The sequence below is a fragment of the Callospermophilus lateralis genome, chromosome 15 (genome assembly GCF_048772815.1).
Source record: "Callospermophilus lateralis isolate mCalLat2 chromosome 15, mCalLat2.hap1, whole genome shotgun sequence".
Lineage (NCBI taxonomy): Eukaryota > Metazoa > Chordata > Mammalia > Rodentia > Sciuridae > Callospermophilus > Callospermophilus lateralis.
In genome coordinates, this window is record NC_135319.1 from 21079742 (window position 1) to 21092851 (window position 13110).

Genomic DNA, 13110 nt, shown 5'->3' on the forward strand with positions numbered 1-13110 from the left:
ATCTATTGAAATGATTCTACTGTGGATGAATTACTTAGTACAATCATTTCAATGGGTTTGCAAATGTTAAACCAACCCTGAATACCTGAGATAAATCCCACCACCCTGTTTACATATAGTTGGGTTTGATCTTTTTGAGACTTTTCTTCTCTTTCATGAGGGAAATGGGCCTGCGATTATTTTCTCCTATAATGTCTTTGTCTGATTTTGGCATTGGGGTGATCCTGGCCTCACAGAATAACCTATTAAGGATTTCCCACTTTTCAATTGTTTTTAGAGAGTTTGTATAGAGCTTCTATTATTTCTTCTTTAAATATTTTATAGAATTCACCAGTGCAGCCACCTAGGTCTGGAGCTTTCATTGTGGGGAGGTTTTTTGTTTTGTTTTTTGTTTTTGATCTAGTTAGTGATACATGACAGTAGAATGCATTTTGACACATCATACATAAATGGAGTCTAATTTCTCATTCTTCTGGTTGTACATGGTGTAGAATCACATGGGCTGTGTAATCACACATACACAGTGTAATAATGTCAGATTCATTCTACTATACTTCCTACTCCCACATCTCTCCCTTCCCTTCACTCCCCTCTACCTAGTCCAAAATACTCTATTCTTTCCTAGCCCCCACCTCTTATTGTGAATTAGCATCTGCATATTAGAGAAAACATTTGGTTTTGGGGGATTGGCTTATTTCACTTAGCATGATGTTCTCCAGCTCCATCCATTTTCTGGCACATGCCATGATTTTATTCCTCTTTAAGGCTGAGTCATATTCCATTGTGTGTGTGCAGGGGGGTTCACAATAAATTTCTATTTTTTAATATGTACAAAGTTCTTTATAATATTCCTTTATTACCCTCTTAACATTTGAAGAATCTCTAGTTACAAGACCTCTCACTGATATTGAGGATTGATCATTTATGTCTTCTCTCCTTTTCCCCTGATTAGTCTTACTGACTTTTATCAATCTCAAAAGCTAGCTTTTTTTTTTAATTTTGTCTATTGTTTTTCTGAGCTACTAAATGTTGTTGAAGGTTGGATGGTAGATATCTTAGGTTGATAAGCCAGATAGACTTTGTCACAACTTCTCCACTCTGGGGGGAAAGGAGAAAAAGCAGCTATTAGCCATATGTAAATACAAGGGCTTTGCTGCATTTGGGTAAAACTTAACTTACAAACTCAGGCAGCACCTGCAGTTTGCCAGTCTGTATTCTATTTCACTGATTTCCACTCTGATCTGTAGTATTTTCCTCTGCTTGCCTTGGGTGTAACTTGTCCTTTTTCTAGATCTTTATATGCATTTCCTGTTACAATTGTCTTCCCTAATTACTGCATGGTGGGCATCCCCTAAGTATGCTGTGCTTTCATTTTAATTCAGCTCAAATACCTTCTAACTTCCCTTTGATTTCTTATTTGTTCAATGGGTTATTTGGAAGTGCATTAGTTTCCAAATTTGGGGGGAATTTTCCAGAAATCTCTGTTTCTTTTTTTCTAATTTGATTCCTTATGGTGTTTGGCTTGAATCCTTTTATATCTATTAAAACCCGGTTTTGGCCCAGAGTACAGCCTATCTTTGTAGCCGCTCTGTGTGCACTGAGAAGAATTATTCTGCGGGGGCTGGAGAGAGTGATCTATAAATGTCACTTTGGTCTGGTTGTAGAGTTTTGTTCAAGTCTTCAATATTATTACAATTTTTCTACTTGTTCTATCAATTATGAAAAAAAAGGGTAATTGAAAGCTCCATTTTCTATTTGTCTATTTTTTCTTTTGCCTTTGTCAGTTTTTCTTTATGTAGTTTGAAGCTCTGCTATTAGGAGCATAAATATTTAAGATTGTCAGGTCCTCTTGGCAAATCCCCTTTACCGTTGTGAAATGACCTTCTTATCCCTAGTAACAATCTTTGTCTCATATAAAGTCACTCCAGCTTTCTTTTGATTAGCGTCAGTGTAATATCTTTTCCCATCTTTTTACTTTTAACTTATTTATGTCTTTATATTGTAAGTGCATTTCTTGTCAGGCTTATGGTTGGCTTTTGCTTTTCTGTCCAATCTGACAAGCTCTATTTATAATGTGATTGTTGCTATGCTGAGGTTTAAGTCTGTCTTCTGTTTTCCATTGGTCCCATTTGTCCTTCTCTTCTTTACTTTTTTTTTTCTTTTTTTATGATTTCATTATATCTCCTTTGTTGGCTTATCAGTAAAAAAATAAAAAAATCTCTTTGTCCTGTTCAGAAGTGAAATTAATACTACCATATCTAAGGGTGTACTCTATGTGTAATACTGGACAATGTACTTAACATATACTGTCACATACAATCCTCATAAACACCTTAGCTTAGGAGTATTACTGAGAAGTTGAACATTTAGCTCACGAGCAAATAAGTGGAGGGGACAGGATGCGACCCAGGAGTGTTCACCCATAAACTTGTTCTCTATCATCAATGTAAATTTATGGCAATGGAGAGAAGTGCAAAGAAAATGAAATAAGTTATTAAAGCAAACTTTGGGGGGACTGGGGGTGTCATTCAGTGCTACAGTGTTTGTCTAGCATGCATAATTTTCCACTGCATTCCACCCCTAGCACTATGAAAATAAACAAAATAAAACAAGCTTTGGGATTTTCTACAGCATTTGGTTATTTACACCTCCTTTTCTCTGTTACTTAGGAAGGGCTCATGTTAGCTTTAAAGAAAAAGGTTGTAACAGCAAGTATTTCAGAAAGAAAGATGAGGGTCTCTAATTGCTGTTCCTGGACTTTCCTTTCACCAGTCCACATGGTCACTAAGTCGCCACCCCACCCACCCCACTACACACAGCTCAGGCCTCAGTACCCTCTTAGACAGTGCTTAGAGCCCACCTGGGTTGACCTCAGCTCCGCCACATGGAGCACAGGGACTCAACCTCCCTAAGCATCAGAGTCACGCTGCTGTAGGGAGAAGAAATGGGCTATTTCCTTATTTTAGCACCTGGGAGCTAGCAAGCACTCCTAAACATTCATTTTTATTATCATCTCAATTTAGTACCATTTGGAGCAGGATCTCTCAGCCTTAACACTACTGACATCTGGGGCCAGATGGTTCTTTGTGGGGGCTGGGGATTGTCTTGTGCACTGGAGGATGTTTAGCAACATCCCTAGCCTCTACCCATTAGATGCCAGTAGCAGCCTCTCCTCCTTCCCAGGTGTGACAATCAAAATCTCCTCCACATAGTGCCAAATATCTCCTAGAGAGCAAAACTGCCCCACTTAAGAACCACGGACATGGAGCAATCAGATCTAGGCTGCCTGTGAGTCTAAATGACCGTCATAATCCTATAGTAGTACGATATTCCACAGGCACACCATGTCATGTCCAAAAATGATCCCTACCTCTTCTGACCAAATAGTTCCTTCTTGTGCTCCCATCTCAGTACCAGGCAACGAGGTGCTGGAGGCAGAGAGCTAGGGGTCCCCTGGACTCCTCCCCCCTCATACATCCTGATTCACCTTGTCCTCTGGTGGGCTCATCCAATCTCAGGCTTTAAAGGCTGACCCTGAGCTGATGACTTCCAGATTCACTGCTCCCCTGCCCTCCAGACCAGTGTGGAGCCCATCTCCAGATCTGCCAGCACCCTCCTTCCTGGCTGAGGTAACTCCCTCTTCTAGTTACCCGAGTTGAGACCAGTCATGTCCTCAGCTCCCCTGTCTCTCACATCGCATCCATTTCCATCAGCAAATTCTATCAAAATCAAGTCACTTTTTATCGTTCTGCTGGTTTCCAGCCACCATGATGCCTCATCTGGAGGACTGGCACAGACTTGGGGTCCTTCCCTTGTCTCTTATGGTCTTTTTAATTTTTATTTATTTTTTTGCTACCAGGGATTGAACCCAGGGGCACCTAACCACTCAGTCACATCCCCAGCCTTCTTTTTATTTTATTTAAAGACAGGGTCTTGCTGAATTACTTAGGGCCTTGCTAAGTTGCTGAAGCTTAGCTTTGAACTCATGATCCTCCTGCCTTGGCCTCCTGAGCCACTGGGATTACAGGCGTGTGCCACTGCATCCAACACAGTCTATTTCCACCCCCTAATTAGTGATACATAACAGTAGGATACATTTTGACCCATCATATATAAATGGAGTATAATTTCTCATTCTTCTGGTTGTAGAATGTAGAATGATATGGAATCACACTGTCGTGTAGTCACATATACACATAGGGTGATAATGTCAGATGCATTCTGTTGTCCTTCCTACTCCCCCCACAGTCTATTCTTGATAAGGAAGTTACAATGCCCCCATTAGGACTCAAAACAGCTACCACAACCCTGCCCAATATTTCCCAGGAGCCCCCATCTCAGCCAAATCCTTGCAATAATCTTCAAGCCTGCTCATCCCCTTGTCCAAGCCTCGGCCTCCGGCTGCGTCTCCCTTGGTTTCTTGCCATTCCTCAAACACGCCCAGCTCGCCCTTGCTTCATGGGTCTTTCCACTGGGTCTCACCCTTGCTGTTCTCCCAGGCCCTAGAACAGTTTTCTCCCTCATCTCCTTCAGTTCTTTCCTAAAATATCCCCTTCTTAGGGACTCCTTCCTGACCATCCTATTGAACTTCACCACACGTCACCCATCACACCCACACTCCTTTCCAGCTTTCATTTTTTCCACTGCATTTACTATAGTTTATTAAACTATGTACGTTTACCCTAACACCCTTACTTACACTGTTCGTGGCCTACCCTTACTTGTCTGTTCTACATAGTAGCAGAGCCTGGCATGGAAAGGCAAGACTGACAACAGCAGCAGCAAAAGAACCCAGGTGACTGTCACACAGGAAGCTGTCTCGAGCCTGCGTGGGCTGTGTGTGAGCTGTGCACATCTTAGCCCTGCGAGGGGACAGGTCTGGCATCGCACGCTGATTGGGCTGCCTGGTTTAAGTGCGCCTCTCCCCAGGCTCTTCCTGTGATCCCATACAGCACCTGAGGTGGGTGAGACTGGCCAGGATGTCACTCTGCTGACCACAAGACTTCACCAAGCAAGACTCCACCTTTGAAACCTTATCCCCTGCCTTATTTGGTGAAGAACATTCCATCAACAACTCCTTTGTTGGTGGCTCTATAAAAACTAAGAGATTCTGGGTGCTCGCTCTCTTTACCAGCTGACCCTTAAGGTCGCAGAGCCGTCCTACCCTCGATATGGAAATTAATGCTGTGTCTTCTGCTTTTTCACCAGTTTCTTAGTTTAGTGTTGCAGCCAGCTCTCTTGAACCCAGGTCACCTCGTCAGTGAGAGTCCCTGGTGAGAGGAAGCCCTCCGTGCCAAGCAGGCAGGATGCTGGCCAACTGATGAGTATTAGAAGTTTGAATGCTCACAGTGTCGTAAAGGACGCGGTGTTATTAGCTCCATTTCAAAGGAAAGGAAACTGAAGCCTAGTCACATTTAGAAACATGTCCAAGCTATAATTTGAACTGTTGATGTATATTACAGTGAACTAGGGACCCCAGACAGTCTGGCTCCCTCTGAGTCCACACCATGCTCTCCACTTCTACTTCTGGTTTATTCCAAGCACCCAATCCAGGTGGGAGCTCTTTTTCCCAGCTGGGCTTGCTCCCCTCTGAGCTCCTAAACTTAAGAACTCCCTTTTATACAGAGTTCTGCTTCTATCCAAGCAAGGTATTTTGCAAGGGAGCAGGTGGCTTCAAGATAGAGCAGATCTGCACAGTGGTCCCAGGACAGGAGCTTTTTCATATGACAATTTCTTAATAAGAAAAAGAAAGTAAGTAATATGTGTGAAAGCATTCCGTAAACCACTGGAATATGGGACATGTGTTCCATGATGTTCAGATGAACTAATCAGTCTATACCTGACTTAGCTATCCTCTACCAGGGTTTATGGAAAATGTTAAAAACAAACAAAACAAGAACACTTAAAAGTGGCAGTAGCAACAATGTAAGATTTGTTCCAGTGCCTGCTGTCATTCTACTTACTGCCCAAGAGGGCAGGGAACCCCACAGCAGGATTCCCAGGGGTGAAGGCCAAGTCTCAGGGATACACAATGTATGGACTACTGTGGTCAAATGGAAATATAACATGAACTACATGAGCAATTTAAAATGTTTTGGTAGTTATGTGGAAAAACTAAGAAGAAACAGATATAATTATTTGTTTGTTTATTAGTACTGGGGATTGAACCCAGGACCTCCCAAAGGCTAACCATGTCCTCTCCCTGTTACACCTCCAGGCCCAGGTATAACTATTTTTAATAATAAATTCCATTTATCCCAATGTTTTCATAATACTATAATTAGCATAAGCATGCAGTTAAAATTATTGAGTTTTAAAAATATATCTACACTAAGTCTTCAAAATTGGGTGTATATTTATCATTATAGCACCTCTCCCGTTGGCCTAGACAAATTTCATGTGTAGCCCCACGTGAGACTGGAGGCTACAGTCCTGGACAGTTTCTGAGCAGTGTAGACTGGGGTGGTACAGGAAGGTATGCTATCCTTTAGGGCCATTATTCTTCCTACCATATTCCCAGAGAAGTGTTGGGACTGGGGGAGTGGTACCCTCAAGCATCCTGGGACCTCTGTGGGCGTATGACCAGCTCTGGATAAGAACCAATTGGAGGTGCCCACAGAGAATCCCCAGGGTCAGCGTCCCCAGTCCATCCCTGAGAATGCGCGCCAGGCTGAACCCACCACAGGGCCTCCCTCCTTTAATTTATCTTTATGGCTTGGAGCCAGCAGACACCTCTAGCTTTCCAGAGTTACTCACTCTCCCCACCCCCCATCCTGGTGTTCCCAGAGCATGTCTGTGAATCTGACTGCCCACTTACCATGGGGCAGACGCCTAATCTTCTTCAGATGCTTGGCAGGGCAGAAGGGCATGATGCGAGAAGACGCGGGGCGTGGTGAGAGGAGAGGGGCTGGTGTGGCTGGGTCAGGAGGCAGCCAGACCCATGGGCAGGAGAGGCTCCGAAGGGCGAGCCGCAGTCTCCAGTGCACTCTCCTGTGGTGGGGGATCAGGGCCTTTTGACTCTCCTGGGGACTTCTGCATTGCTCAGTGCCCAAAGGTGGGGAATGTCCAGGGCGGAGTGAGAAAGATCTGCCAGAATCCCCATGGGGCCCTCCTGTGGGTGCATGAACTGCTGGAGGGAAGCAGGAAGAAGGCACCATGGAAATCACACAGCAGGTCACTCTTCAGCCACCGGTGCACTCCCTACCCTGCACTTCCTCCCCTAGAAAGTGGTAAGTGTCCTGGGCTGAGTGGAGGATGTAAAATCAGGCTTCCGTCCATCCCATTTCCCCAGCACAAGGAAGGGGGTTGAGAAATGGGCTTAACCACTAGGGCTGCTATCCCTCACAAGGTTGGAGGAGATTAAAGAATATCTATGGAAGAAACCAGATAAATGCAAGTGCTTACTGGAACGTGGTCTTGAGCTAGTTACATACGTAACCTTTCTGTTTCCATTTCCTCACCAATAAAATGAGACCGGTCCTGGATCTATCTCGTGGGGTTATGGTGAAGACTGGATGAAGTCCGGGGCTGGGCATGGCACTTGCACATGGTACATAGGTGTACTCACACCCTCTAGGGGAGGCACTGTCTGCCTGGTATTGCAGACAGGACAGCTAAGGCTCCCGGAAGGTCACCCACTGGGAAGTGGCACATCCAGGATTTGAACTTAACTGTTTTGGATTCATCTCAAGAAATCAGCTGCCACCCTTATGGTGTTTGTCCCGCTTCAGGACGAAGGGAACAGGAGCCAGCTCCCTTGCCCAGACTGGCCTCCGGCATCATTCTCTCCACCTGGACAGGGCATCAGGAGCCTGTACCATGGAACAGCTCTGAAGATACTTCCTGAAGGGCTGGGGCAGGAACAGGCACCAAGCTTTGGTCGGCAAGGAACAGCAGGAAGCCAGGCTTGTCTGATACACTCATGTGCCCTCAGAAATCCCGGCTCCCTTGTTCTCTCTCTCAGGCTGACCCTCTTCCCGGCTAGAATTTCTGTTCCCTCTCAGGTGCTCCAAAACACCTCCTCCTCAGCTTCCGGCTTCAACTCGAATGTCACTCAGAGAAACCTCCCTGAGTGAGAACTTTTGTCCAAGAACTGCCCACTCCTGCTCCATTACTTTAAGGCTGCTTGCCCTCTACCGAAATTATCCTGATTGAAAACAGCCTGTTTGTTTATATCCGTGATTATAGTACATCTCTGTTATAGGGATGTCCTTTTCCTGAAAGTAGGCCTTTCCCGCTATTCTCCTAGTATCCTCAGGGAGTAGTGTAATCCTGAAAACGGGTAGGGGCTCCATGAATGGCAGCAGTCGTGTGGGGGCACCTGGAGGGCTCTGTGGTAGGACAGGCAATTTTTGTTATTAAAATAGCCAACTTTTATTGAGTACATACTACCACATGCTGGACACCATTCTAAGAATTTGCAGGTTTTAGCTCTCGCTCCTCACAGCAACCCTATATTGTGATACAATTACAACACTCAAGTCCCAGATGAGAAAACAGACACTAAAGAAGAGGTTGAAGTCCAAGGTCACATGACTAGTCAGTAAGGGGAAATTCCTTGCTGACTGGACTCCTAAAGCATTGACCATTCACCCCCACTTTTGGGGGATTGAGGATCTAACCCTCCAACCCCCAGGCAGTTGGTGGTCCTGGCCCTGGCTCCATCCTATGGTGAGTGGACTCTAAGGTGGCCCCCAGTGAAAGCTGCCTTCTGGTATTTGCATCCTTCTATAATCACCTCTTTCGAATGTGGGCTGAACCTAGCAACTTGCTTTTAGTGAATGGAAAATAGCAGAAAATGACAATGTCACTTTGCGGCGCAGTTACAAATAGTCTGTGACTTCTGTCTGGTATGTCCTCTCACTCACTGGCTCTGTGGAAGCCACTGCCATGCGGTGGGCTGTCCTGTATGGAGAACCATGTGGCTAGCCAGGGACCGCAGCCCTCAGTTCAACGGCCCTCAAGGAACTGTCTCTTAACAATGGCCACGGGATGGAGCCTCAAGCTCAGCAGGGCCTTCAGATGAGACCACAGCCACAGCTAACACGTGCATCAGCTTGTGAGAACCATACCCAGACTCCTGACCATGGGAACTTGAGATGGTAAATGTTTGTGTTTTAAGATGGATTCCCTTGAAGCTAAGAAGGTATCCATTAAGAGAGCCTTCTTCATCAAGAGGAGTTTCCCGCATGGGGTGAGGGGTGCTTAAGGGTCATCTTGGGATCATAATGGGCCAGCAAGCAGAGCCTACAATCCAAGGAGGGCAGACAAGGCAGAGGGGAAGCTAAAACCCTTGCTGGTAGTTCACTAACCCGGGATCTGCCCCCTCTGGGTCCTAGGGTTATGAGAATATCTCCTTCGTTTTCAGCCAATGAGTGGGGGTTTGTGACCTGCAGCGGACAGCAGGTTGGTACAGAGACCCTGAGAGCCACAAGGCAGCCCTTGGCTGCTGCTAGAGCTTTTCCATAGTTGCCAGGGAGACACAGTCTTGGTGGCTTCTTGGTCACACTGGTGGACCTGCTGCTGGGTCTTCATAGAAACCTTGAAAGGCACTTGACAAAATATAACATCCATTGGGATAAAAACTCTACATTAAATGAAAGAGGTAGATCCTTCTTCTACAAAGATATGCCAAAATCAACAATGTGTTTCAGTGGAGAGTCAATGGCAACATTCCCAGGGAGGCCAAGGACAATCCACGCAGGTCCACTAATGGCCCCTGCTACTTAACATTTTCCCAGAAGTATTCACAAGTGTAAACTGGACAAGAAAAAGAATGTAAGATACACAATCAGGATAGGAGGATGTGGTGGTACTATTATTATTTTTCAGATTATCTGTTTACATGTGTGGAAAAGCTCAGTCAATTAACTAAAAAACCAATACAAGCAATAAAAGAATCCAGTGTTAGGCAGTTGCAAAGTCAATATACGGCAATCACAAGCTTTTTGTAAATTAGAGGCAACAGAAATGCATGCCTTGTATGTAATTTGTAAAGTGAGAGAGATGTCAATTCCTAAGCTAGTCTATAAATTTAACATAATAAAATACTCGTAGCATTTCTTTTTTAACTATGTAAGTTGAACTATTTTAAAGTTCACAGGCAAATTGTATTTTTGAAAAAAGGATACAATTATGAAGTTGAACCAGTTCTACAAATTATGGATTCAGAGAACAGAGCTACATTAATTAAAACAACCTGGTTTTGATGATATGACCCAAGAGAGACTCAAATATATATGGGAAGTCTGGGATATGATTAAGGAGTTATTTCAAAAGCAATGAGTACAACATGAGATACTTAATAAATGGGAAGGGGACAGCTTAACCAGAGGAAAATCAAGTTGAATTACTACGTCAAACCTTACCAAAAAAATACAAATTCATAATAGATCAAAGATTTAAAAACCTGGAACCCTGCAGCTGGTTTACAGCTCCCCAGAGGTGGGAGGTGCTAGCAGCTGGAGGTGAAAACTTGGGTAGAGGTGGTGAGGAAAGCAGGCAGATTTCTACCCTGTTGGTGTAGGTAGATTATGGTACAATCTCTTTGGGGGATAATTTTATAATAACTATCAAATTTGAAGATGACCCAGCAGTCTAATCCTAGGAGTTTATGGTTTAGATAAACTTTCACATGTGCATAAGGAGATAGCAAGAATAGATTGGGAACGACTTAACCATCCATAGCTATAGTTTGGGTCTAGAATGTCCCCTAATGGCCTCTGTGTTAAAGGACTGGTCCTCAGGTTGGTGCTACCTCTTAAAGGTGGTAGAACCTTTAAGAGGTGGAGTTCAATGGAAGGTCTTAGTTCACTCAGGACATGCCTTGAAGAGGACTCTGGGAAATCCAGCCCCTTCCTATCTCTCCTTGTTTCCATGTGGTAAGCAGATTCATCTGCCACACACTCCTGGCCATAATGTACTACCACCCTGCCATAGGCTCAAAAGCAACCGGGCCAACCAACCGTAGAATGAAACCTCTAAAACTAAGAAAAATTATGAAGTTTTTCTAAAAGTAAGAAAAAGAAACCTTTCCTCTTTTTGAGTTGATTATCTCAAGTATTTTGTTACAGTAATACAAAGCTGACTAACATATCTGTCCAGGACTAACACAGTCCCTAAGTATCTGCTAGGGATTGATTCCAAAACCACCTCAGATACAAAATCCTCAGATGCTCAGGTCTCTTACATAAAATGATACAGTATTTGCATAGAACCTATGCACATCCTCCCATGTACTTTAAATATTTTCTAGATTACTTGTAATACCTAAAACAATGGAAATGTTATTTAAATAGTCCTTACACTGTATTGTTTAGGGAATAGTGACAAGAAAAATATCTGCCCATGTTCTAACAGGCATAATTTATTTTTCTGAAGATTTTTAGTCTGAAGCTGGTTGAATCCACAGATGCAGAATCCAATGAAGAGCCGACTGTGCCAGTTAAAGAAATTTTATATGAACCTCCTCTAAACAGAAAGCAGGGAAATTGTATAAAGTGGTATGGAATGATACATTATTATGTGGAAGAAGTAAACTCTTGTGAAGGACAGGCTGCCATTTGCATGAGAGTAACCTATATACACAGGTGCCTAGGTATGCATGCCTGATGCCTGTAATGACAAGCAGGACATGGGGCCTGGGCTTACCCCAGGAGGAGGCGGTTAGGGCAGAAGCAGATGAAGAAAGACTGACTTCTCACTTAGAGACTCTCTCAAGGGTCCCTAAATGGCTTTATGAGGACACATGACTTTCTGAAATAAAGATTGTGTTTCTCTTCATCATCCAGAGAGGCAGACGCTGATGTGTCTGGCCCTGGAGAAGTCAGTCCTGCCAGGCCTGGTGGTGCACACCTGTAATTCCAAAAACTCAGGAGGCTGAGGTAGGAGGATCTCAAGGTCGAGGCCAGCCTGGGCAACTTGGCAAAATCCTGTCTCAAATTTTAAAAAGAATAAAAAGGACTGGGGATATAGCTCCGTGGTAAAATGCCCCTGGGTGCAATCCCAAAAAAAGGAAGAAAAGTTCAGGTCTGCCCTTTGAGAATTTTTATTTAAAAAAAAAAAAAACACAAAAAAAACTCCAATGTCCTCCATATGGTTTTCACTCCAGGTTCCCCTTCAGCCAGCCCATCATCGTAGTGGGGTTTCATTTCTTCAAATTGGTGTCTCCCTGGGAATCTTCTTTTTTGGTTCTGGGGATGTTTGGGTTTTCAGGGAATTCATGTGACCTTGCCCCAGGCAGTACCCCCTGGGAGAATTGGGACTGGGCTCCCTCTCCCAGGGCAAATTGCAGAAGTGAGGAGGAGGGTGGGGCAGGCTGGGGAATGCCTGGACAGGCCAAAGGCTTTCTTCTGAAGTGCAAGTCAGACCTTCCTCTTCCCCAGTGAGAACCCCACGTCATGACGCCTCCGGTCTTCAGGACAGACGCCTGCAATAGCACCTTTGCAGGCCCAGTCAGCAACTCTCCCACCTCAAGGGACCCCCCCAAGCCCTGGCCTTCTTGTCCCCAGTTTATACCATGGACCTCCTCCCTGTCTCTGCACATGCATATGACTTCCACCTGACCACCTGGACTCCTGCTCCATCTTCAAAATCCAGCTCCAATATCCCCTTCTCCTTTAACTTCCTCAAAATCCTCCTCTTGTCCACTTCCTGTTTTCCACAGGTTACCAACTGAAGGCCGACTATGTGCCAGACATTGTGCCATGCGCTGGGAACACAAGGAGATGTACCTTTCAGAAAGATTAACCAGGTCCCGTAGCTGCTGCTGTCCGTGACTACCAGGCCACCACACCACCAGCCTGCTACTGCCGTGTCCTCTGCTAAGCAACTCGATGAAGCACACACTCTGACCATCCCTCTGTGCTCATGAGAAGCCCAGGTTGCTTGTGGATGTTGAAGGTGCAATTTGCATCTAAGTAACTTCCTTGCTCTGTGCCCAGCTGCTGCAGGCCCTCTTGGGTCCCCCCTTCCAGACTTCTTGGGCTCTAAGAGGCACCCCTGCATCTCGCCTAACACTTCTCAGAGAGCTGTGCTCCAGGTGGGGGTTCCATTACATTTGTTAAATGAACACCAACACTGCACCTAATAAAGAGTGGCCGTGAACCCCAG

The 13110-nt window shown here is 44.7% G+C and overlaps 1 protein-coding gene across 6 annotated transcripts in view; it reads right to left on the bottom strand.

Annotated features, from left to right (window-relative positions):
- Arhgap22 (Rho GTPase activating protein 22) overlaps positions 1-13110 on the bottom strand; it is a 180662-nt gene that overhangs the window by 34737 nt on the left and 132815 nt on the right. The window contains exon 1 of one of the 6 annotated variants that reach the window (XM_076834538.1): positions 6818-6870. The exons of the other annotated variants lie outside the window; for them this stretch is intronic. Coding sequence (XP_076690653.1) covers positions 6818-6869 — 52 coding nt within the window. The 5' untranslated portion in view covers position 6870. Of the gene's footprint in view, positions 1-6817; positions 6871-13110 lie in introns of those variants that run through there. 6 annotated transcript variants of the gene reach the window in all.